At 42.2% G+C, this 23,246-nt stretch overlaps 1 protein-coding gene across 2 annotated transcripts in view; it reads right to left on the reverse strand.

The window, feature by feature from the left end:
- Positions 1 to 22,933, reverse strand: part of dlc1 (DLC1 Rho GTPase activating protein) — a 75,852-nt gene extending 52,919 nt beyond the window's left edge. Inside the window, exons 1-5 of one of the 2 annotated variants that reach the window (XM_027282646.1) lie at positions 22,128 to 22,933; positions 19,175 to 21,203; positions 14,091 to 14,225; positions 13,797 to 13,904; positions 926 to 959 (exon numbers count right to left, since the gene is read on the reverse strand). In XM_027282646.1, the coding sequence (XP_027138447.1) occupies positions 926 to 959; positions 13,797 to 13,904; positions 14,091 to 14,225; positions 19,175 to 21,136 (2,239 nt within the window). In that variant the 5' untranslated portion in view covers positions 21,137 to 21,203; positions 22,128 to 22,933. The remainder of the gene's footprint in view (positions 1 to 925; positions 960 to 13,796; positions 13,905 to 14,090; positions 14,226 to 19,174; positions 21,204 to 22,127) is intronic. The other variant, XM_019256985.2, reaches the window with a different exon arrangement.
- Between the last annotated feature and the right edge of the window lie 313 nt (positions 22,934 to 23,246).

Below are 23,246 nucleotides of genomic sequence, written 5' to 3' on the forward strand. Positions count from 1 at the left end.
GACTCCCAGCGGGCCTCGAGACAGCGGGGGGTAATATGAAAGCCTCGTCCCCACGTCGAACCACCTCTCTGGTATTGTTTACCAGCGGGCTGACGACACAGGGGGGGTGTTTAATGAACACTGCTCCCCTGCAGGCTGTCTGAAAGTAGGTCTGTCCATCCATGGTTTCCTGATGACCCTGTGCATTACCGGCAGACTGCTGACAGAGAGGTCGGAGCCAGAATGGAGGGGGCAGTCAGTACAGATTGAGTCTCTTCTCAAGATCGATTCATAATAAAGTGTGCAACGAGGGTGATGGCAAAGCATTGCAAAGTGATGACATAAACATATCAATACTGTGAAGGGTATTCATCAGGAGGAAGTCAGGAGGATCGATAATTGGACGCCTAGAGATGAATGAGTACTACACAAGCCCTGACTCAAAGTGTGCTAATGTTTGTATATGGATGGATTTATGTATTTTAAGCCCTTAGCTGCTCATTCTCTGGAAGAGGTGAATAAGAAATGAAAGCAAAAGATACATAAATACGGGTCAAAAGTTTTGGGCATCAGACACGACATCCAGTCTGGCTCTTATCTTTGAAAGGCGACTGGCTTGATGGTTTTGTAGATGAGTCTAGGATCTTATCTACACTCGCATCCAGTGTCTCACAGAACCAAAGCCTGTCCTCCTTCACTCAACCCCTCCCTCCTTCCTCTGTCGCCCCATGTTGTGAACACCGGACAAGGCTATCAATCAGAAATTGTATCGCGGAGTCTCTTCACATGACACAAGACCAGACACAGACCGGATCAACTTCAGACAAACACTTCTTCCCCAAACGCACATGACAAAATTATGAAAAAGAAATGCAACATAATGCTATTATTTGAGTGTGAAGACCTAAACTGGACATATGAAGATGAAAAAGCAGCAAGCACTCACCGGCTTTTTCTTTCTCAGGGATGGTCGAGGTGCTCTGGGAAAGAGAAGAGAAAAACGGATTAGTTGAGATGTTGATGTGCTGCTTTGCATTCATATCTTCTTTGCGTGTTTGCCCTCCCATTCGAGGGACGTTTTCTGATCTATTAACATCACATCGCAGGGTCAAAGAATAAGCCAGTCTGAGTGCCTTTTGGGTGACTGCAATAATCCTCGCATATCACTGCATGCAGAGCCCTGTCCTTTTATTCATATTGTATTCAATCCAAGAAAAATTAAGTAATGTTTTGCTATACACAGAAATAAGATCATCTTAGAAGCACAAATTGGCCACACACATACACACCAAGAAGGTGCTTTCTAAAACTCGTATGCATAGTTTTCCGTGGTCAATAAATGGTCACGGCAGATAAGACACAACAGACATTTCTAAACAAATACCACGTAATTAAAAGTCTGAACACACTGCACTCTCCTCTGATTCAGTGTTGATCCAACCCTCACATAGACGTGACTGATAAAATCACAACACATTCTGTAGCCATAGTAGATACTCGTCATTCTACGCACGTAGTATTTCCTTCTTTGGCTTTGTTGTGGGTTTTAGAAACAAATAACCAAAAAAAAAGCATCAACACAGGATTTCTGGTAAAAATAGAGTAGTTATTTCATTTTGTAAAGTGTGTGTGTGTGTGTGTGTGTGTGTGTTTATTTCATTTTGTAAAGTGTGTGTGTGTGTGTGTGTGTGTGTGTGTGGCGGGCAGCAGTCACTTGGAATGCAGAGGTCTCCCCTGCCTCTGACTTTTGACCTCAGGTTCCTTGGCTGACCTCCACACCCTGACCTGTTTTAATCTGCACTCTCCTGGAACAGATCACACGGGACAATTGTCTGAAGGAGGGTGAAGTGCATTCTCAATCAAATGAATCCGCGCCTTCGTTGTGCGAAACTCAAATAAATATCTACTTTTCTTCTTCTTTTTTTCCTGATATTCATGTTCAGGTAAACGCCCCCTCCGCCGTGTTTATTTTGTCCCCTCAGGCCTAATTAAAGTGATTTAGCTGTGTCCTGCTGTGACTACTTAGAAGCCTGTTTACCCTTTGGCAGCTACTTACACAGCAGATTCAGCACAGCCAAAACCGCCTAATCACTTTAAAGAACATTTCAACATTTTGGGGAAATACTCTTATACTTGCTGTGCTGAGAGTTACATGTTAGATGTAAATATGAAGCCTTATTTAGCACAAAAACTGGAAATAGGTCCAAAGGTAGCATCCCTGAAGCTTGTTTCTTTAATTGTGCTGGGGTTGTGTGGTTATGCAAATCTCACAGTGACAACAAGACTCTGTAATATCACTGCACAAGCCAAGAAATAGACAGTTATGATCAGCTCCAGCTGCCCTGAAAATACCCTCAAGACAAAGCGGGTACAGCTTATGGATGGATGGATAATCACTCATCGGTTTGTTGGTTTTATACTTTGCATGGATGAAACGAACCAGATACAAAACGTTAATTAGAGATGTAGACTTTCATCGTTCATGCATCGGTCAACACTTTTAACCTACACACACTCCATGGAGTAAAGCACAAGGATGCAAAAGGATGGAGGGCTTTGCCTTCGGGGAAACGAAACATTTCGTATCCTCCTCAAAATCTGCTCATCTCTCATCTTCCTGTGAGCTGCACCAAATAATTCAATACACATATACTTTAATAAGAAATGCTGCCGACACAGTGATTCAAAGCATGTTGCAGAGGAATTTCCTCCAAATGAGTCCACAGTGATTAATTAGTCCAGTCTGATTAACATTTCTGTAGCTCCTTTGATGCACATTTTTCAGTTTCATTATTATTTATTTCAACTTGTACGCAATCAGACTGGGCGTGTTCTCGGAAGAGAAACAAACAGAAAGAATCGTCAAAAAAGCAAAAATGTGACCACAGACTCTTTTTGCGTCTCAAATATCAAGGGGGCTTTTATATTTTATGATGAACCGCTTAAAGCATGACACCATCTGGTGAGAACGGATACAATGCCTGCTTTCATACGTGAGTTTGTGTTGGCTGATTACAGCTGGATAAAGTCTTGTCTTGGTCCCAGTCTGGCTCACACAGATTTTTTCAGAATCCAGTGGGAGAGCTGTCTGCGCACACATGCTATATCTGAAATCTCCCATCACTAGCATAGATACATCTGCTGCATGCGGTGCATCTGCGTGTGTGCATATATTTATGCACAATGTGTGGGCCAAAACAACATTGAATCACTTCATGTGTCGTGTGTGAGTCACAGTGTGTTAAACTCCCCCTGTGGACAAATAGCGTTGCAACTTATTGCTGATTAATGACCTAGAAAAAGACACCGGGGAGAAGCCACAGCCAAACACTCCTACTCACTCCTGCATCATTAAATCACCAGTACAAACAGAGCAACAACACTGAGGTGAAATCAGAGATAAATTTATGCTCGGTGCTGTTTCAGCTGTTGGACTCGAGTAATATTAGCTCTGCTCTTTCAGCCAAAACAGTGTCTTCCCTGCATTCCCCTGTGTGCTAAACGCTGTAGATTCAGTAAGACAACCCTAACAACCTGTTTTGTTTTTGTCTCTATTTATCTCAACTGTCTCCGCTGCTGTTTCAACTTTTAAGCAGTTCAAACATTTTAAAAAGAGGCCATGCTTTATGGTTCGGCTTTAGGATTTAAGAATATTTCTGTACTTCAAATCCTATAAAAAAAGCCAAAATCAACAATAAACTTAGACTATATTTAGACAGCTTATTTATCACAAACCAATCTGAAATCTATTAAAACGCACCGTTGCACTCGGTGTCATCTTCTGTCATTTCTATCCCACATATGCTGTAAATATTAACTATCTCACCAAACATATGTTCACCCGCTTCCCTAACAAATGGCACAATTCACTCCCATTTGACCAACATTTGCTAAAGACTACAGTGCCCAGCTGTTTTGGGGAAATCATTTAGCATTTGTCTAAAAGTGAAACCAGATATTTTTGACCTGTCTGTGTAAAGATTTAAATTTTAAATAGGAAGGAATGGGCTTGGGGCTGAGTGCCACAGACAGGGAGGGGAAGTTGGAAAGTATCAAGACAGGTGGACTAACAAACCACCTGTCCAAGCATTGGCCTTCTCCTTGAATTCTGTTGTGATACACTGAAATTTATCATACACTCAGACAGGACTGCATCAATTCACAAGTGGGTTTCTGCCAAAGATCTGACCTCTTATTGCAGTTTATTTAATAAATACTGGAATTAATATGGGAGGTCTGTGTGGCTTCTCTGCTCAACACTAACAAGTCCACCGGTGTTCACCGTTCCTATTGTGCAAACACCACACCACGGGTTCCTGTCAATGACCCATGAAGTCGCTTACACACAGTGTAAATCTCACCTCCACACAAATGTGTTTTCCCTCATAATGGCAATTACTGTTGAATAAATGCGAGTGCGAGACCACAGAGCCGGACAAGAATGTGAATGAATGGGTACCAGTAAGTACCAGTGTTTTCATAGCACCACGGTCGCATATTTTCCCGATGTTTGCCTGCGCCCCCCTCCACCCCCCGTCCGGCATGCCACAGTGCAGGTTGTCCCAGTGTGGGGTTGTCCAGGCCGTGTCAGGTGTCCACTGGGGAGCTGTAGGCTTGCAGAGCACACAAGCGTCAGCTGCCTCATTTACTGCCACTAATTTACTGCAAGTTGGATGTGTGTGTGGGTGGACAGGGGGGGGTATGGTATGTGTTTGCTTTACACATGTGTGTACGGGTGTGTGTAGTAGCCTGCGAGCATGCCACAAGGGTCATTATTGCCATTACTGTAGCAAGAAGTTTAGTTACATAGGTTTTACAACAACTTAATTGAGTTCGAGCACCGATTTTACAATTTCCAACAGAAGTTGCTACCTGTTTTCAGAAATCTGGGTGACAATATAATGTTTGATGGTATGATTAGTGTTGAAACTAACAAGAAGGGCTGGTTTATATGCTTCCTGATCCAATACCACGGTTTTAGTAGCAGTAGAAATGTGTGTTTTTTCTACAAAACCCCTGAAGAAGTCGGATTTCTTCAGTGTTTAACACCGTCTAAACAAAAGCAGCTGCACAACAACAATTCCAGATTGGCAACATTTTCATTTAAACCCCTTAACATCCAATTTTCTCATTGAATGTTCTGACTATATCTAATGTATTGTTTATCGTTCCAGCTCTTCACTGAGTCTATATGTTTACACGGACAGACTCCACGTTTTTTGTCTACGGCCTCACCGTTCCATCAAACTGAAATGTTCCACATCTTCCACCTCATTTTAGACTCATTTTCTCCAAGTTCAGCCCAAAATGTTTGGTATCTTTGGAAGGTTTTAGGATCACTAGAATGTAAAATAATATTCTGGGGATTTGTTTTTACTCATTCACTGGCGGAGGAGCTTTAAATATGGATTCATTGGATCAAAGAATCAGTAAAGAAGAGTATGAAGCTGACTAAATATTTGGTGTCAGTGCCGCTGGGATGTTTAATACTCCGTCCTGGTAACAAACATTATTTTGTTTTTCAGTAACAGACACATGGACGTGCTTTTCTGTATGATTTAATCGAGGACGTTAAGCAAGCCATCGGCATGTGGTTCTTGCACAACAAATCTGAGCAGTCCACCATGCCTTTCTCAACTCCACCGACACCCTCTCATCCCCAGCCTCCCCCTCCTCCTGCACTGCAGCTGCAGTATGTGTGTGTGTGTGTGTTCATAAGAGTGTGTGTGACCACCCATGGTCTGTGCCGGGCAAAGGATTAGGGGGCTCAGGCTAACCCAAACCCTTTTTCTCCACCACTTAACGCAAATGGCTAAATTGGTGCAGATGGCTTATGGTCAGGTAAGCTGGCGGCTCCACAGCGCTAGACGTATAAGGTGACTGTGATAGTGCGCGCGTGTGCGTGAGTGCATGCACACGCCTGTCCGGGGCCTTTGGAGATTGTAATCTGGAGCTCATTTCTGGTTTTTGACTGGCATGAATGTGCTCTTTCTGCCCCGCACTTATACAAGAATTTATTCTCCATGCTCTGTCGACCCCTGAGTGCACGTGTGCAGGGAAACGTGGGAAACAATTTCATTTCAGCCTTCTCCTTGAGGAAAAGTCACCCCCTTCCCCCCAAAACCCTTATACTTTCTCCCCCGCATCCACATTTTAATAGTTTCCATATGTCACACTTGAAGTGTGTCAACAGGAAGTGATGCGATGACTTGGTGTAATGATGCGTTGGAACATTTCCTGCAGAAGATGTATATTAGCGTCCAGATGTTGGATTGGAGAGCGATTTGAAAAGAAAACAACTCGCAAAGAGACTTGCAAAACGTCTCAGTAACACGTATCGACATTTTCTACGACGCTGAAAGAGCACGTGAAATCTATAGCACGAGTGCGTGCACATTCAGTCTGTAGGTGAGTTAGGAGGTTAATGATTTTACCATACAGGCTGTGCGCTCACACACACACACACACACACACACACACACACACTGCCAGCTGAGGCCTCGAGCTCTCACTCAACCTTGAGTCATGAAATATGTTTTGTATGTGGTGACTGAAAGAGTGTGAGGAAAGTAGATATGCGTGCACACACACAGACATACACACATTTGCCTTTGTTTACAAGAGTAAGCCAAAGCAACAGGCTTCTGGTTTCAGGCGGTGTCTGGTGGGATTTAGTGCTGGGCCCCTGGAGCATAAACTGTGAACTGTCGACTGGCCCTTTGGAATCCGTCACCGGATGAGACAGTAACGCTTAACTTCCTCCCAAAAGGCAAACTAACCGGTCATCACTAAACCTCGCATCTTTGGTCATTCATACAGGTGTGCATGAATAGAAACAGCTCAGATTTCAGGCGTAACTTCACTACATGTGACATATATGTGTGTTTGTGTGTGTGTGACCTCAGTGAGGCTCTTGGTTGGTTTGGAGCCAATAAAATGGTAAAATATGCTAACTATGTTACACTATATAACCAATTTAATAAGCATAGTTTACTTTTTTATATTAGAGGTAACATAATCAACATAATTTAGTCTTATTTATATGTAATTGGGTTGCCCGTTTCATCTGCAATTAGCAAACAAGAAAAAAAAAACAATGTGACAACAATACTGTGTGGATTTTTTAAATCTAACTTGAACAAGAACGTTGAATTAACTATCAAAAAGAAGAACTGTCTTACATTTAAGATTCTGACAAAAACAGTTTGTTTTTTTTATCGTATTACAATGTTGCTTTACATGTCGGCTTAAAAAGTTTGGAAACTGATGGTAACAATACACGGGACTGTTTTATTCCACCCACTGACGACACTGATGAAGACAAAATGTGTCACCTGTTCCCAGACCTGGCTTTTGGTTTTGTGACATTCAATAAAGAACGCACCGTCTCATTTTAAAGACAGCTGCATTCAGATGGACAGCAGAGTGTTGACTGTAACTGTAAACACACCCATGTACAGTTTCACATGCCACGATAAAATATTTCACATTAAACACATTTTTAAAAAGCTGAAAAAACTAAAGCCAGATCGATCGTCCACCAATCTTTATCATCTGATATTCAACAAAAATGCAATCAGTGGATTTGGATTAATGCTTTTGAGTCACAGATCTTTAAAAACAATCAATGATGCACATTTGTTTACTTCTCTAATATGATACCCCACAGATCAGTGACTTACAGTCGGCTCCCAAGGCTAACAAAAATGTATTAATCTAATATCACGTCCAACTTTAGTGATCATAAAATAAAGGGTATGGAATCAAGACCAAACATTGGATGTGGATGCCAGGTTTGGAGCCACCACAATGTGGCCTTCACCAGACTATGTATTCATTTAAGGCTAAAAGTTAGTTATGGAGGAGTCAGCAGTCAGTAAATGCCAATATTAAAGATCAATTTCCAATAAATCTACATTTAACTTAAAACCAAATATGCCAGGAACGTGCTCATCAAGGCCAGAAAGAAAAGAGAAGGAGAGGTGGTGATAAATGAGAGAGGGAGAACAGAAAAATTTCTGATTCTGAACATTATGATTTTGGTCAAAATATAAGCCAGCAGTATGTGGTGGATTAAATTTTATTAAAAGGGGGCTGTTTTCAAGGTATTCCAGTACTTGTTTTTGTTTTAGTACTGCATTCACCAGCAGCTATAAAAAAAAGGAAAAGAAAAAGAAAAACATTTTTATTGGCATTTTTATTGTATCGGCAATCTGAATCTGTGGCACAAAAAAAATGTGATCGTGGCATCCCAAGCGAGTAGATTCCACTCCTTCCTTAGACAACACGCCTGAGGGCAGAGATGATTAACTGAGTGAGACACTCAGGTGTGTATTGGCTGAGGTAATGTAACTTCAAGGCAAACATGAATGAAAAAAAAAACGCAATCAAAACAAAAATGCAAACACATGCTCCGGCCAAATGTCCCAATTAAAGCCTTAAATCACAAGCCTGAATAAGTGTTGCCTAAATTGCACCTGGTTTTACAATGAATTCCTGTGTACATGTTTCAGCATCGATGAGTGTGTGTGTGTGTGTGTTTCTGAGAGTGCATTCAGTTTGTTTGTTCCTGCTGTGATTTATGGCGGTTCATTATCAGCGGGCTGCAGGGGTGTTTCCAGATGCCTGCGTTTTCTAGTCATCCTTTTGATTTACTGTCAACAAGTACCATCATCCTGCAACTACTCCCTGCACTTTTTACTGTCTCCATTACGTAATCGATGTTCGTTTCACTTCGTTGACTCTGTGCGTGCCATTGACACTACCAACTAGGACTCGTTAGCAACAAACACAAGCCGGAGTGATGTTTTCATGCTGGATGAAAAACTGTGATTCATTTAAAAAGTACCAAAAACCATATGGAGCCAGTAAATTACACTGGTGATTAAGCCGTTGTGATTTAGGCGTCATACCACAGTGTGTTGTCGTTAAGAGAGAGAGAGTTTCTAAGCACAGGGGTGTAAACACATAAATTTATGTAATGCTCGACTTCCACAAAGAAGCTAAAACAGGAAACTCATTCTGCGAAACAATTAAAGAAATCATCTCAAATCCACTTTGACAAAATGTTCAGTATGAGCCAGTAAATGTCATGTTTTGGCTTTTGTGCTCTGCGTTTAGTTTTTCTGACAAAAAATATTCACTATATCCTTCTCTGTCCTGTTCTTGGAGTGCTTTATGCAACGGCTATAGCCTTGAATCGACAGGAAAAACAAGATTTCCTTGTGGGGGTTGAGGAGAAGTTCAATTTTCCACATCCTGTCCAAAACACAAGCCTTTTTTTTTTTTTTTTTTTTTTTTTAAACCACAGCAGGTCTGTGTTTGTCTCCTTGTTACAGCTGTGCTCAGCAGAGGAGTGACCTTGGGGACAATGACACCACACAAAGCTGAAAGCACGGCCATGACCAGAGACACTACTGGCACCCCTTGTCAGACTGAATGGCGGTCGGTTTCATAGCTCGCTGACTCATTATGACCTACTACAGTTTTTAAGCCAAATATGTGGGTGGAATGTAGGCAAACATAATTATGCCTGCTGCACATGGTGTTGACTGTTGACCAAGGACGGCAGACAGCGTGAGCAAATGTAGAGATAAATAATGGGCAGGGAAAGTAGCTAAATATTGAGTCTTTTATCTGAGCGGTGCATTGGGAAGGTGTGGTTTGGATAAAGGATGTTTGGGGACTGTGAGGCTGCCAAACCGAAACACAGAGGAAGGACAGAGCAGAGATCTGCTAGTGACCTTAGCACGCAACCCACAGCACTTCTATTGTCCAAGAGACCACAGACAGATAAAGAGCAATGTAAATACATAACCTACTGACAGGCAATAAAGTTTTTTCCATCATTCTAAAATAGAAATATCTCTCAATCAATCATCCCCCTAGAAATCGCTCAAATCCAGACATGACAAAATTCCAGAGAGTGGAAATCTGGTACTTTCATAATTCACTGTGAAATAGCAGCAACCCTACAAAGGATATGACACAAGTTGTGTTTGGAGCGCTGTTGCCGTGGAGAAAGAATACAGATCCAAACAATGGGTCAAAGGTTGCCCTGTTAAGGAATGTTTACCGAAGCTAGAGAGGATGAGGGTAGGTACGGGGCAGCGCCTTACCTGTCACCATATGCATGACATGTAAAACACTCCTGTGCTAAATTTAACAGACAGCCATGGTCTGTGCCTCGTTCTGGAGCTGAAGGCCTTTGGGGTGGGGGGGATTCGGGGCGAGCACATCTCGCCGGTGGGAACGCTCTGCGCCGAGGGTGACTGATATGTTGTTTCCGACTGTAACATTCAGAGGAAGGTGGTCAGGGGTCAGCAGCCTCCACCCGCCTCTGTGGCTTGGCACATCCTCTGCAGCCACAGAGCTCTAAAAATAGAGCCACATAACAAACGTCTCTCACACCAACTTAGATCGGTCACTACAGATTACACTCATAAAGCCAAATTAATGACTAATACTACTGTGATGAATAATTATACAGATTCTTTGAAAAATAATAACAGTGATTTTTTTTCTTTAAAAAAAAAAAAGTCCAAATTTTTCACTTTAGGAGCTTTAGGAAACTGCAAGATACACTTTTTCTGTTTCTTTTTTAAAATATTTAATAGTCCAAACAATTAACTGAACAATCAATAAAGACAATAATCATTAACTGCAGCCGTAAATATAATATAGAGCCAAATCAACATACACAACAGTCTATAAACCAAATAAACGCCACCTGTTGTACCACAACAATGCCAGCTAAATAACATCCCAAGACACCTGCTACACTAAGCAAGTAATAGAAACCTGCCAACAAAAACACACTGGGCAAAGAATAGCAGTTCCAACATTGGGGGAAACCTGCCACCTGCTGTGGCCCAACATCCGCTAGATGTTAGCCCCACATCGATGCAAGAATAACAGCCACCTGCTGAAGGCCAACAATAGCCACCAGCTAAGCTAAGCCAAGAACGTACTCACTTGAACCCAGTGCCTTATCCACGACTGTGAGTGAACAAGACCGTACATGCCAACTGAATGTCCAATCATCACCGACATATACAGCCACATATCACCACTTCACATTTATCATTGTGACATGAAAGACAGGAGGTGTCGGGGGATAGTAAAAACACAAATACCAGTTACCAGCTCTTCTCTAATCCAGCTTAAGATGGAAGGAATGCAAATGCGCAATGATAAACACTTCACAATCTACAGAGCCTCTGCAAGCATAACCCATATCAAAATATCACACACACACACACATACCAACCACTCCTCTGCAATCATCCACAAGACATGAGATGAGACAGTCACATTTCTTTTCCCCCTGACTTTCTGTGTCAACACATTTCTGAGGTTTACATCCATTCTAATGCCCAGATGCACATCTGCTGTTTCACTTGCACGACCCTTAATCGTCTTTTTTTTTTCTTTCCGCACTCGACATTGAACAGCAATGACAATGACTTCAGTCCGCCAAAGTCCCCGCATTCACCGATTGGACAAGATGGTGGTTCAGAGCCATTCGAGCTGCTCGCTCGGCTTGGCGAGGCGTCAGCAGATTTTTTTTTTACACATTTCTTGGCGGTCTAGAGGACAGAAAGTTTTCACTGGAAAGGAGAAGACTGAATTAACACTATACATCAACTGAAAGTGACTGTACACATAATTTAGTTCCTCACACACCTAAACGGCGCTGAACTCACTCATCAGAAACCAGAATTTCAGATTTGAACCTGACTGACCTTCCGCATGGATATATTTATCGTGGTGTTTTATATACAGTCTCAAGGTTTGGTTGTAATAGGTCAACATATTACTACTACTTTCATCTTGACTGCTTAGACCTCTTCTTATAAATCACATGAGTGTGCACAGTAGCAATTTCTGTGTTGCTTAAAAAGATAAGTTGTTTGCGGTCCTGTGTAAACTTGCAAATGCTTTCTTGTTGTGATTGATGTCAAGACATGTTCGAGGCAACATGTGCAAATGCTAGTGAAAAAGCTTTTGAGTTTTATTACCTGGCATCAGGGTATGATTTGATTGTTTGGATGTGTCTATTCCCTGGATACAGGATCCACAAACTAAATGGGACATCTTCCAAAAGCCCTAAAATAAATCCTTCTATTCTGAAGCTGTGTCGTCTGACAACAACAACTGCTCAAGGTGTTATTTACTCAAGTTCTGGCATTCACACGATGAATAATCTATAAAATCATTTATGGATACAATGTCATGGTTAATACTAGAAGAAAGATTGAGATTGTTTCTAATTATGATATAGGATATATGAAGTTAAACAAAGGTTAGACGTTCTCGTCGACATTGTTTTCTTGTGTGATCATAATACATATGTTGTCCTCTTGTAAAACACAACGGTGATGTCCAGTTGATCTGAAGCTTTAAACCCCGGTTCTTCCTCACATCTGCCGTGTGTTTACATCATTTAAAGGATTTGTATTGTCTAACTAAAAAGATTAAGTGGGCGTCACAACACTTTGAGTCTGAAAGGACTCAATAGTCCCCTGCTACTATTAACCACTGAGAATCCCCTTCATGAAGTCATCATCTCTTTGGCCTCAATCAATCACCCAACGGGGCCTCCACTGTAAAAAGCCTCCGATTAGGCGCAGTGAAAGCAATGTTTACCCAAGCTTAGTGAGTTACCTTGGGTTACTGCAAGAATGGAGGTTGTGGAAACAGTTGGCCACAGACGTAATACATCATAGGGTATGTTGGTCCGTGTCCCTTAAATTAACCGTCACACGTGAGCGAAATAAAGCGAGGAGAGTTGTGACGTGCAGCAAGACAAAGCAATATCAAGAAGGAATTGGGAGAGATAAATCAGGAATGTGAGACGTCCTTTTCGTCAAAGGAATTCTGACATTTCACAGTTCGTATTGTTTTGCTCTGGATAGATAAGAGGAACAGAAATAGCCCGTTCTGAATTTAGGGACATCCCTTTCTGCCTTGCTATTTTATAAAGATAACACTAAGTGATAGAAGCTGTCAGGGTTTTTTTTGTTTTACGTGTCAAAGCTTGTTTGTGTGCTCAGTCCACTGGCTACCAGCCTCTTTCCCTCTGACCTCGTTCTGAAGGCAATAGCACCGCATGGCTGACAAAGTCATTAAGTGAGCAAGCAAGAGATTTGAAGTCGCACGTCTCATTTGAAGCGTGACCACCCCCTCCCCGCCGCTCGCTCCCCGCTGCCCTGGCTTTTCACCCCAAGACCCTCCTTCTGACCCCTTTGTTGGGGAGAAGTGGTCTAGATCTTTGGAACTGGCTAATTATAGAGTTTTAACGTCTGCTTGGCTAAGCCCTAAGTGCTGGGGGACATTCCTACAATTGGGAGATTCTCTATGAGTTTGTGTGTGTGTGTGTGTGAGTAGGAGAGAGCCCTTGTGTTTACTGTTTTCATTTAGGTTTTTGTACAACTATGTCCCAAGAGAAAGACAAAAAAGCTTTATGGGAGACATAAAAGCTGTTGCTCTGTGCTCAACTAAAAAACATTTCGGATCATTTGAAATGTTTAAACGAGGGAAACCAGCAACCTCTATAAAACGGCCACAGCTATGCCCAACTGATATTTTGGAGGTCTTAAAATCATCATTAAAATTCATAATTCCTGTAATTCCTTATATTATATGAAAAACTGTTGTGATGGTAAAATAACATTCATACTTTCAAAATGGAGACACGCAAACCTGCCAATTTCAAATACGCTGAAATACAGTAATGAAAAGTGAAGGAGAGAAAATAAAAAAGACAGTCATGATCGATGGTGAGGCATGACACAGTTTACTGCATAATGACTTACCCCACTCTTTGGTTTTGCTCCAAGGGCTGGTGTAGATCCTGAAGTGGAGGCAGAAGGAGACTGTGGAGGGTTTTGTAATGCTGCTGTCAAAGATCCTAAATCAAACTCCTGTGCAGGGGAAAGATGCAGGCATTACTTTATACATATTAGTTCCATGAATGTAAACACAAAGCACATTTCATCAGTAGATGACTGATGCCTACTGTCCATAGACATTGCTATGCCTCTTACTGACCACTTGGGGACAGTTAAGCTGTTGGCAAGCGAGGCAAGGCATGAAATAACGTCACGTACCAGGAGCTGTCGTCGGTGGGGGGTCGGGGTGCTGTCCATGGAAGAGGTGGCACTGAGCGCATTCTCAATTTCCTGGTCCAACTGGTCCAGCTTCATTAGCAGCAACACCATTGAGTCCAGACGCGCATGCTCACGCTGAACAAAGAGATAAAGGATCATAGATTTATTAGGACAAAGTATAACAGCGCTTTATTTATGACCCTTTGTGAATCACATGTCCAAGTGTCCTTTAGCACGTCTGCCTCCATCGGTGTGTGAGTGGGTGAATGAGAGGGAAATCGTAAAGCGCTTTGTCCATTAAGGTAGAAAGGTTCTATATAAAGTAGTCCATTTACCACAAAGTTATCGTTTATTTATTATCCACCATCAGCCTCCCTCCTCAGTTATACGAGGATGGGGAAGGTGGCAGCACGGTGAGACCAGAGATGACGACAGACAGCGGTAATATACCGTACAGCTGGACGAATCAAAAACAAAACATCTATGAGATGAGATCTTGACACGCACAAGATGACAACTTGACAACGCGTCTTCCTGCCTACTGAAGTGTTCAGTGCGGTGATGGCTTACTCGCAACTGTCAAAGGGGAAATTACCCGAGCATACCTCAAGTACACAATCTGAAAAAAAAAGGTTCATGCAGTGATGTCTTTGTGTTTTCAGTCTTCTAACCACTAATAATAATACTAACAATAATAATAATGATAAATCAGTTATTTGGCTTATCTTCATTTGCAAGTCAACCAATATCTATCTATATTGTGTTGAGAAACATCAGGTATGACTGCTTTACTAGACTATTTTTTCTGATGTGTGCATTTATGGAGGTGACTACCTTTTTCCCATCAACTCTATCATTTAACAGTTATACAGAATAGAAGTATAACTAGCAGGTCATGCATTTTATAGATTTTTCAGCTTGTTGACTGCTTTGCTCATCAGTATGACAGGACAGTACTGCTAAGTGACTAAGTGACTACAGAATTAGCTCTTACCCACCTAATGATCTTTGGTTTTACTTTCATATACATCAAGTAATCTTGATCAGAAAACATCATCATTATATTAAAAACTGATCTGACAACCATCAGTTACATCAAACTTACAATTAATACTTCATCTCCAAACAATTTATGTCAAACTGACTCCATACAAACTCTGATTTGTAAACTGTGCTCATCCTCCTTTCCCCTACTTCTCTTTCCTTTTCCTCTTTGACTGCTGCTAAAGACTCTTACCCTGACACGTTCACCCTTCTCCTCTCTGCACTTAAAATAGTCCTGGTTGTTTCCTCTGTTTTTTTTAAAACACTCCCTGTGCGTTTTAATGTTTACAGTTTTTGTGCCATCTCTGGTCCATTTTTAATCATATGGCTTTTCCTCTTAGTCCTCTAATCTGCACTGCTCAATTATCCAGTCTAGCGCTGTGATAAGTCTCACACTGACCTCAGGTGGTGTGTCTCCAGTAAGACAGGCTAAATGATATACAATCCAGCCCACCTTCACACTCCACCTACCACTCTGTCCTTGATTGCTATCCCTTAATACTGTTTTGTTTGATGCAATGTAAGCCCTTGTCTGAAGTTCAAAAACGTGTAAAAATCCCTTAACACGGCATGTTTTCATTTCCCTCTGCCTCTGTCTTTAATCCTGGCTCCGGGTGTGGCTCTCTGTCTGAGCTTCTCTGCCGAGAAGAACCCTAAGAAATTACATCACATGGCTCGCTCATTAGTCCAAACAAACCTTGCTACAATCTCCTGGAGCAGACCCCGTTTCAAGACTTTATGAGGGTGATCTCATGGGTCACGAAGCCACCAAGATTGTATGTTTGTGCAAAAGAAGAGAAGCATGTTAACGTGTAAATGTGAGCCTGGTTTTCGTGTGCTGTTTTTTGTTTCTAGGTGAGAAATCTTATTGGGTTATATAGGATAAAGTAAGTGCTTTATACATAGTTAAGTTTACAATGGGTGTGTTGTGATGACAAGATTCTTACGAGTGACTAATGCTGATATGTGTGAGGTCGACAGGCTTATGGATCCTAGATAAAAATCTGCATCATGATAAACAAGTTACAGCTCCAACCCCGCGCCTGGCTCCCAGCCCCAATCGCTAATAACGTCTTATGACTTGTGCTTACATTTATTTTCCAGTTAGTGCCCAATTAGCCTGTCAAAAGCAGTTCCTATTGGGTTTGCTGATGGAGCAAATAAGACATCGAGGGCCATGTGTCTCATGGAAATGTGTCTCACATTGATGCATTCATTGGCATTCCTAGCTCGTGGCAGCGCGCATCGCGACGTTCTTTCTCCCTGGCAAAGTATCACAATGAAACATTGTATCGTGGTAAAACAATGACATCTTTACGAGGCCTCGCTGAATGAACAAAAGCATCTGGCTCGAGATGGCAACAACAACCACAAAACGGCGGAGTAAAAAACAAGTGCAGTGCAATGTCAGGCGCCTCCGAGAGGCAAAGTTTTTTCGGGGGCATTCTGGTGGTTTGGGTGTTCTCGGAAGGTTTCTTTTCTCTCTTTCCCATCTTTTGAGGTTTCTGTTACATTCCTCTCCACTTCCTGTTTTTTGAGATGGGAGACAGTTCCCACACTGTTTGAACTCTCAGACCCCTCCTTCCCCTTTTCCTTGCTCTCTTTTTCAAGCCCCCTCTTACAACCCGGTGGTCTGCATCCCATTTCTCAGACCTGTCCATCGAAACTCGTCTTTTATTTCTGGGCAGAGCTAAAACATCGTGTGGAGACAATTATGCATCAAAATACCGTGCATGCACTCCTCTCATTCATGAAGTGACCCAACAACAATATGACAAAAAAAAGGCAAAGAGAGAGAGAGAGACAGAGAGACACGGGGAGAACACTGAGACGATGGTGTTGGTGGTGTGCTGCTGTGAGATAAACGACAGTTGAGCCAGTTTGGCCCTGAGGTCAGGATAAGGCCTTGTTGCTAAAACAAATAAACGCAGCAACAAAGCTCAATATCAGGTTAATCTAAAGCCATTATGCAAACCAGATGGGCTCATTTAACAAACTGAATCTGGAACAACAGCATGGTTCACCGGGGACATAATCATTAGTTAGTACGATATCTTGTCATCGATAATTCCAGGTTGCTGTTGCCCTTGTCCACTCAGAGATAATAACATCAGTTCTGTAATTCTCTTCACGATGTCTAACTTTTCTTTATGTTACCTCCCTTGGGGATGACAGTGTTAATTCACTGCCTAAATAGTTTTCTGTCCTTCCCTAAAGCACATTTTTTCTGAGTAAACTGGCTTCGTACTGTATGTAAATACACCCCATGGTGAAAACCCTGTGGTGCAGTCAAAGAGGATCACCATATGGTGGATGGATTGCCCTTGGCGCCTTTCACTTTTATGGCTGAAGTCTTCTTTTCGAGTTCCAGGGGCCAGTTTTTTTTGGTTATTTAATCCAAAGGTTTAAAGTCATCCTAAGATTGAAACTGGAGCCAGTGGTAATAAACGTGGCACTGGTTTTCCATGTCCCTACACTGGACTATGATCTCTCGTTTTTTGGCAGCTGATGGGAGTGATGTCAGCTCTGGTTATGACTAATACCTAAGAGGGCCTCCAAAGTTTCTATGCTGAAATAATGCAGTGATGATACTCGAAAATCTCCAGGATTACACAACTAAGAGGCTCTTGAGGAACACAGATTTTATAGTTGTTGACTTTTCTTCCAAACCCGTTGTGGTAATGCGTATTAACAACATGACATCACACATTATCTGTGTAGATACATACAGAGCTACTACACTGACAAGTTAATTTAATCCACAGCTAAAGCAACAATAAATTCTACCTCCATGAAGGTTATGACGTTCAGGTTTTGTATTTCATTGTATTGCATTATACAGAGAGGGGTTTCTGTTATTTAACTCACCCTTATTCATGTAAAGTGGGTGGCCAAAATAACAGAAACACCTGTCATTGGAGCACCTTGGTCACCCAATGGTTACTGTGCATGTATCCGCTCATTCTTCCTGTCTGCCTCTTAGCTGTTAAAACTGTAAATTAAAAGGCAAAAATATTACCTCACCGTATCTAGTTATATATATATATACCTGATAAACTACCAACCCAGCCTATATAAGCGTAAGTTAAAAACACAGTCTGTACAAATCATCACCAATTCAGCATATTGTCGCATGTGTTGATGGATATCATATCACAAGGAAGATACATAAAGCTCATAAATAACTGATCTGATTTTGTTTATTTTATGCTGATATTCAATGCAAATTAATGATTAACACAACTAAACCTTGATATTTGATATTTCAGGTAATTGTTTGCAATGCAAAAACAAAAATTCCAAGTCCAATTTCTGTAACGAAGACACTAAAACTGTGCAAAGGCGCAACTTTGAAAAACAACTCGCGCCTGGATTGTCATATTAAACTCTGTGAGAGTCTCTGTTTACAAGCAGATGATCGTCCTCAACAAGAACGTTATACAAGACTTTAACTTTCCACAATATGGTACTTGTCTAAACAACATGCCTGCTTAATGCGGCCAGCGTTGTAAATAATGGATTTCTTGTTGTAATTCCAAAAAGGCAAACGCTGCAACTTCTTATAGTGAATAAATACTGTGTCAGTTCCCAGGCCGCTGCTTTTGTTCTAACAAGTCGTTGCACTGTACGGTATCTAAAAAAGCACGCTGGCTAGCAGAGTGTAAATAGTACAAGATACTGTATTTGCTGGATAAAGCGGTTTAAGCCTTTCACCCCTGAGATTACTGGAGCTTCCAGCCCACTCTGTGTTCATAGTCTCCATGCCCTTATAGGACCTTGTTTTGCAATGAGTGGTTGAGAAAGAGTAAAACATTTCACAGATCCCCCCACTCACAGATCTGTAAGCATGTGAGAGTGAAGTCATTGTTTTCCGAGACGTTTGCCAGAGTGTGGGACAAAAATTATTTGTCTGCTGTGTATGCCCAGTAAGTGTCAGCTCATTTTGAAAAAAAGAACCTAATTGCGTGGTGCTGAAGACAAATCGAATTTAAATATGATCCGCTGCACCGCTTCCACGTCTGTTTTAAATATAGCCTTACCTTTCTCATGCGCACTTTGACCACGTTGTCCTCTTTCTGATCTCCGTGTTCATTCGTTCCATCTGAAACCGGACTGGCGAGTTGTGTGTCACCGTAAAAAACCTTGTGTGTGTCCTCATCTGTCTCCTCCATTCTGGAGACTGACGCTGCCGGTCTGTGGTGTTCCCTCTGACCATCTGCCACCTCAGAGGCAGGTGACTCACTGAAGTAACAAGCAGAGGCCTCTTGGTTGCCATGGTGTCCCTCTGGTAAGAGCTCATCGTTCACCTCTGCAGAGCATGGTGGCGGATTTTCAGAGTGATGCTCAGTAGCTGGGTGTTTATCACCAATGTGGGAGTGCTGAACATCTGGATTTTGGGTGAAATCTGAGTTCCTTTGAGGATTCAGTACAGGGGTGTCATCTGGCTCACTGTGGCTAACCTCTGGGATAGTATCCAGTTTTGAACAGCTATTTTCCAACTGCTGAGCTATGGTTTGATCTGCACAAGCCGAATCTTTGGACACTGAGCTTTCATCAGTGTTTTCCATTGGTTGACTTAGGGAGGTCGTCGTTTCCACATACTTGTCTGCACACTGAGTAATGTCCGTCTGTATGGGGTTTCCTTCTGAATATCCAGTATCCAGTTTTTCAGATGACATATTGCTGTTCACTGTCAAAGAACAACACTGACTTTTGAAACAAATATCAGACGTTGTGATTGGCCCATACCTGACTTCTGCTTTCTTCTCGCTGCTTTCTGTTTGTGTATTTACCTCTCCCTGAGGCCCGATCATCACTGTCCTTTCAGCGTTATGCTGTTCCAACACTGTCTGGTAGGATATTTCACAATCGTGAGTCTGATCCAATACTCCATTGCAGTCATGACGATCCTGCTCTGCTCCTTGAATGTCTCTTGAGTGATGTTTTAGTCCTGTATTTTCATTTAGAGGCTCTGAGTCACTTAATCCATCCAGCTTTTCAGCAGAATCTGCACTCCAGCCTTCGGTTCCTCCTTCGTCACATACTCTTTTTACCACTAAAGTCACAACTGGTTCTACAGTTTTGTTAGCCTGTGACATCCCGTCACCACCCTCCATCATATTAACAGAACTGTGCAGCACACCAACAGGTAAGGTTACGCTTGCATCAGCGTGGCCAGGGGTGGAAATCTTCTCTTCCTCTACATCTGGGAGGTCGGTTTGAGGTTCCAGTTCAGCAGCAGAAGACTGGTTTAGTGTGTCCTCAGAGATTTCAGGAGGTCTGCTGTAACCCTCTGTATGGCTCTCCTTTGTTTCCTGATGATTTGGAAGCTTGCCAGGCTGTTCACCAGCAGATTCAGACAGTGGAGACTCATTGTTTATAGAGATAGAGATGCATTGTTGCTCTTCACGAGAGATATGTGGACTTTTAAAGACATTATCGTCATTGCAGATGTCGTGACTCTGCCTACTCTCTGTGCCAACTTCACCTTCGCCATTGACAGTTTTCTCGCTGTGACTGCTGCTGTCAGTTGCACAAGAAACGTTTGCAATAATTGACATCCCACTGTTTGAGTTACAGTGAGACTCTCCAGAATTCCCAATATTTGTGGTTTGGAGATGCTCTGATTCAGAGGCCCTTTGGGGAACGTCAACATCCACCAAAACACAAGGGCCATAAACTGACTTCTCTTGAAAATCCAATGGAATTTTTACATTGCTTTCCGTTAACTTCAGTTCTTCTGATTCAGTGTCATCGTTCACTACAGAAGTTGTCACATTAAGTGTCTGAACCAGGTCCTCCGTGGGCAGCTGGTGGCAGCCCTCTGGCATGGAGGCACACCTCGTCCGTCGGCCTTGTTTGGAAGCTCCCGCTCCCATCCACGGTCCCTCGCTGTCCACCCCATGACAGCAGACCAGATCCAGATCATCATAGCTATATTGTAATCCTGAAGCATGAGTCACGTGCTCCTCCCAACTTCTTTTCCGTATGGCTACTGGCATGGTGGACAGCCAGTGCTATCCCATACAGCTGTTTATGACGCCAGGGAAAAGCCGAGAATCAGATCTGCTGCAATCCAGAAGAGAAATGGGGGTTAAGAAACAACCAATGATCCCAAATTATAAGTTTACAGTAACTGAACGTGCAGATGACAATATGGTAAATAATGTTTCACTTTTAAAGTAAACAGCCAGGGAGTAGTGCATGAAAGTTCAAGAGGGGTGTAATTATAACACATTCACAATTTCCTGGAAAGTATCAACTCTTCTGGATCTGTACAAGATAAATGGATTCCCAGTTTTGCTAATCTAACATGGGAAACTGATATTTTTAAGCAGAGCTGTGCCAAATCTCACATCACAACATGCCAAATATTGAATGTGCTCGATCTTGAACAGTTGCCTGATGTCTTAATAAAGCCAACAAGGCTGCTAAAACAACAAGATAACCACCAAGATAAACGCAGATGCTCCTTGTTTAGCTGTAACCAAACCATCTTGTCATATACAAGATACACATCATCTTCAACTGTGCAAAACTGGTCTGAAGCATTCAGGCTGCTGGTTAACTGTCACTTTGTTTCTACTCATGCACTACCGCAAGCCAACATTATCATAATGCATACTGTGGGTCCTATCTCATGAATCAAGCCAAGCTCTATACGGCGCTCTGTTTTTTTTTTCTCCCTCTTGTTCCAGGTCAGAATGTACAGAAGCAAAAGAACACAGAGACTCAGCAAGCAGGATGTACTCAATCCAACTGAACATCTGCTGTATTTAAATGATTTAAATAAACATACAGAAGATTAAGAATAAGGAAGTACGGTAGATAGGAAATCGTGGCTATACTGTATTATACAGTGAGTGACTGTAAACTATGGAGCAATAGTTTCAATAGAGTTTCTGAATCATTGTTCATGTGCATCAATCAGGTTTTGAATGTTCTGAAGTTAAATAAGTAGTTTACACGTTATGTCACTGAGCTGCTTCTTACCGAGTAGTTTCTTAAGCAGTGAAAGTCATACCAAAGTCTGAGACAGGTGTTTTTTCTCCACTTTTCACCTTTTGTTTTCTCAGGAGAAGAGCTGGATGGCACCATCTGCACCCTGTGGCATGAAGCTTGCACCTTGTTATTATTTAAGAGTACAAGGTTACAAAAAAGAAATGTCCCAAAGCAGTTGCTTCTTCTGCTTGTCCTCGAAACCAAGTGCAAAACGGACACCTCAATACATTCCAGATATTTTAAGACGGAGTAACAATGTTCACTTTTTGTAAATTCTCCAGTGATGAAAGTTTTTTTTACAATATAATCCAGTAGCTGTACATACAGTGATTAAACACCAGGTGATAATCCAACAAAAAGGTTACAGATCCAGTATTTGCTTCCATCCAGAGATGTTTTGTAAGTCTTTTCATTCATCTACCGAAAGCAATGCGTCCACGCATGGGAGTCAGTTATGAATCCATCTCTTTTCAAGTGACTTGACATATGTTTTATTTCGTAAGCTCTCCTTAGTCTAGGTTTCTGCAAGCCATTTTCTGGACTCCAGTCAGTATCTCCACTGTAAAACTGTCGGAAAAGCAGTGAAGCCCCCAAAGGCAGGCAGAAAGCCGGGAAGCAGTGAAAAGTCCAAAGACAACTTCCATCTTGATCACATTAGGGTTTTTGCTGACGCTGAATGCCGAAGAGTCGGGGTGGTGTAAGAGGGGCCGGGTTTTCTTTCCCCCACTCCACCCCTGCTCTCCTCCGTTCTATCCCTTTTCTCATCAGGTCCCCTCCCCGCTGGTTTTGACAGGGAGACTGAGTCACATCCTAGGAGCCCCATCCCCCGTCTCACAACTTACCCAGCACACTATATGCATTTATTCACTCCACCCTCCTCTAATGTACTCACTCCCTCTCTCTCTCTCTCCTCTCACTGTTTAAGAAACTTCCTCTCAGCTCCTTCCCTCAAAACCTGTCTCTTTCCTTTTCTCAGTGGACGTTTTTCTTCGTTCTGCCTTTGCTCGCTATTCCGCTAAGCTGGGCAAGGCTCCCACCAGTTGATTTTGATTAGTAACAGACAGGCTGCCTTGTAAGACCTCTGGCTGCGAGCCAAGAGAGATTGCTCTA

This window comes from Larimichthys crocea, chromosome X (assembly GCF_000972845.2).
Source record: "Larimichthys crocea isolate SSNF chromosome X, L_crocea_2.0, whole genome shotgun sequence".
Classification (NCBI taxonomy): domain Eukaryota; kingdom Metazoa; phylum Chordata; class Actinopteri; family Sciaenidae; genus Larimichthys; species Larimichthys crocea.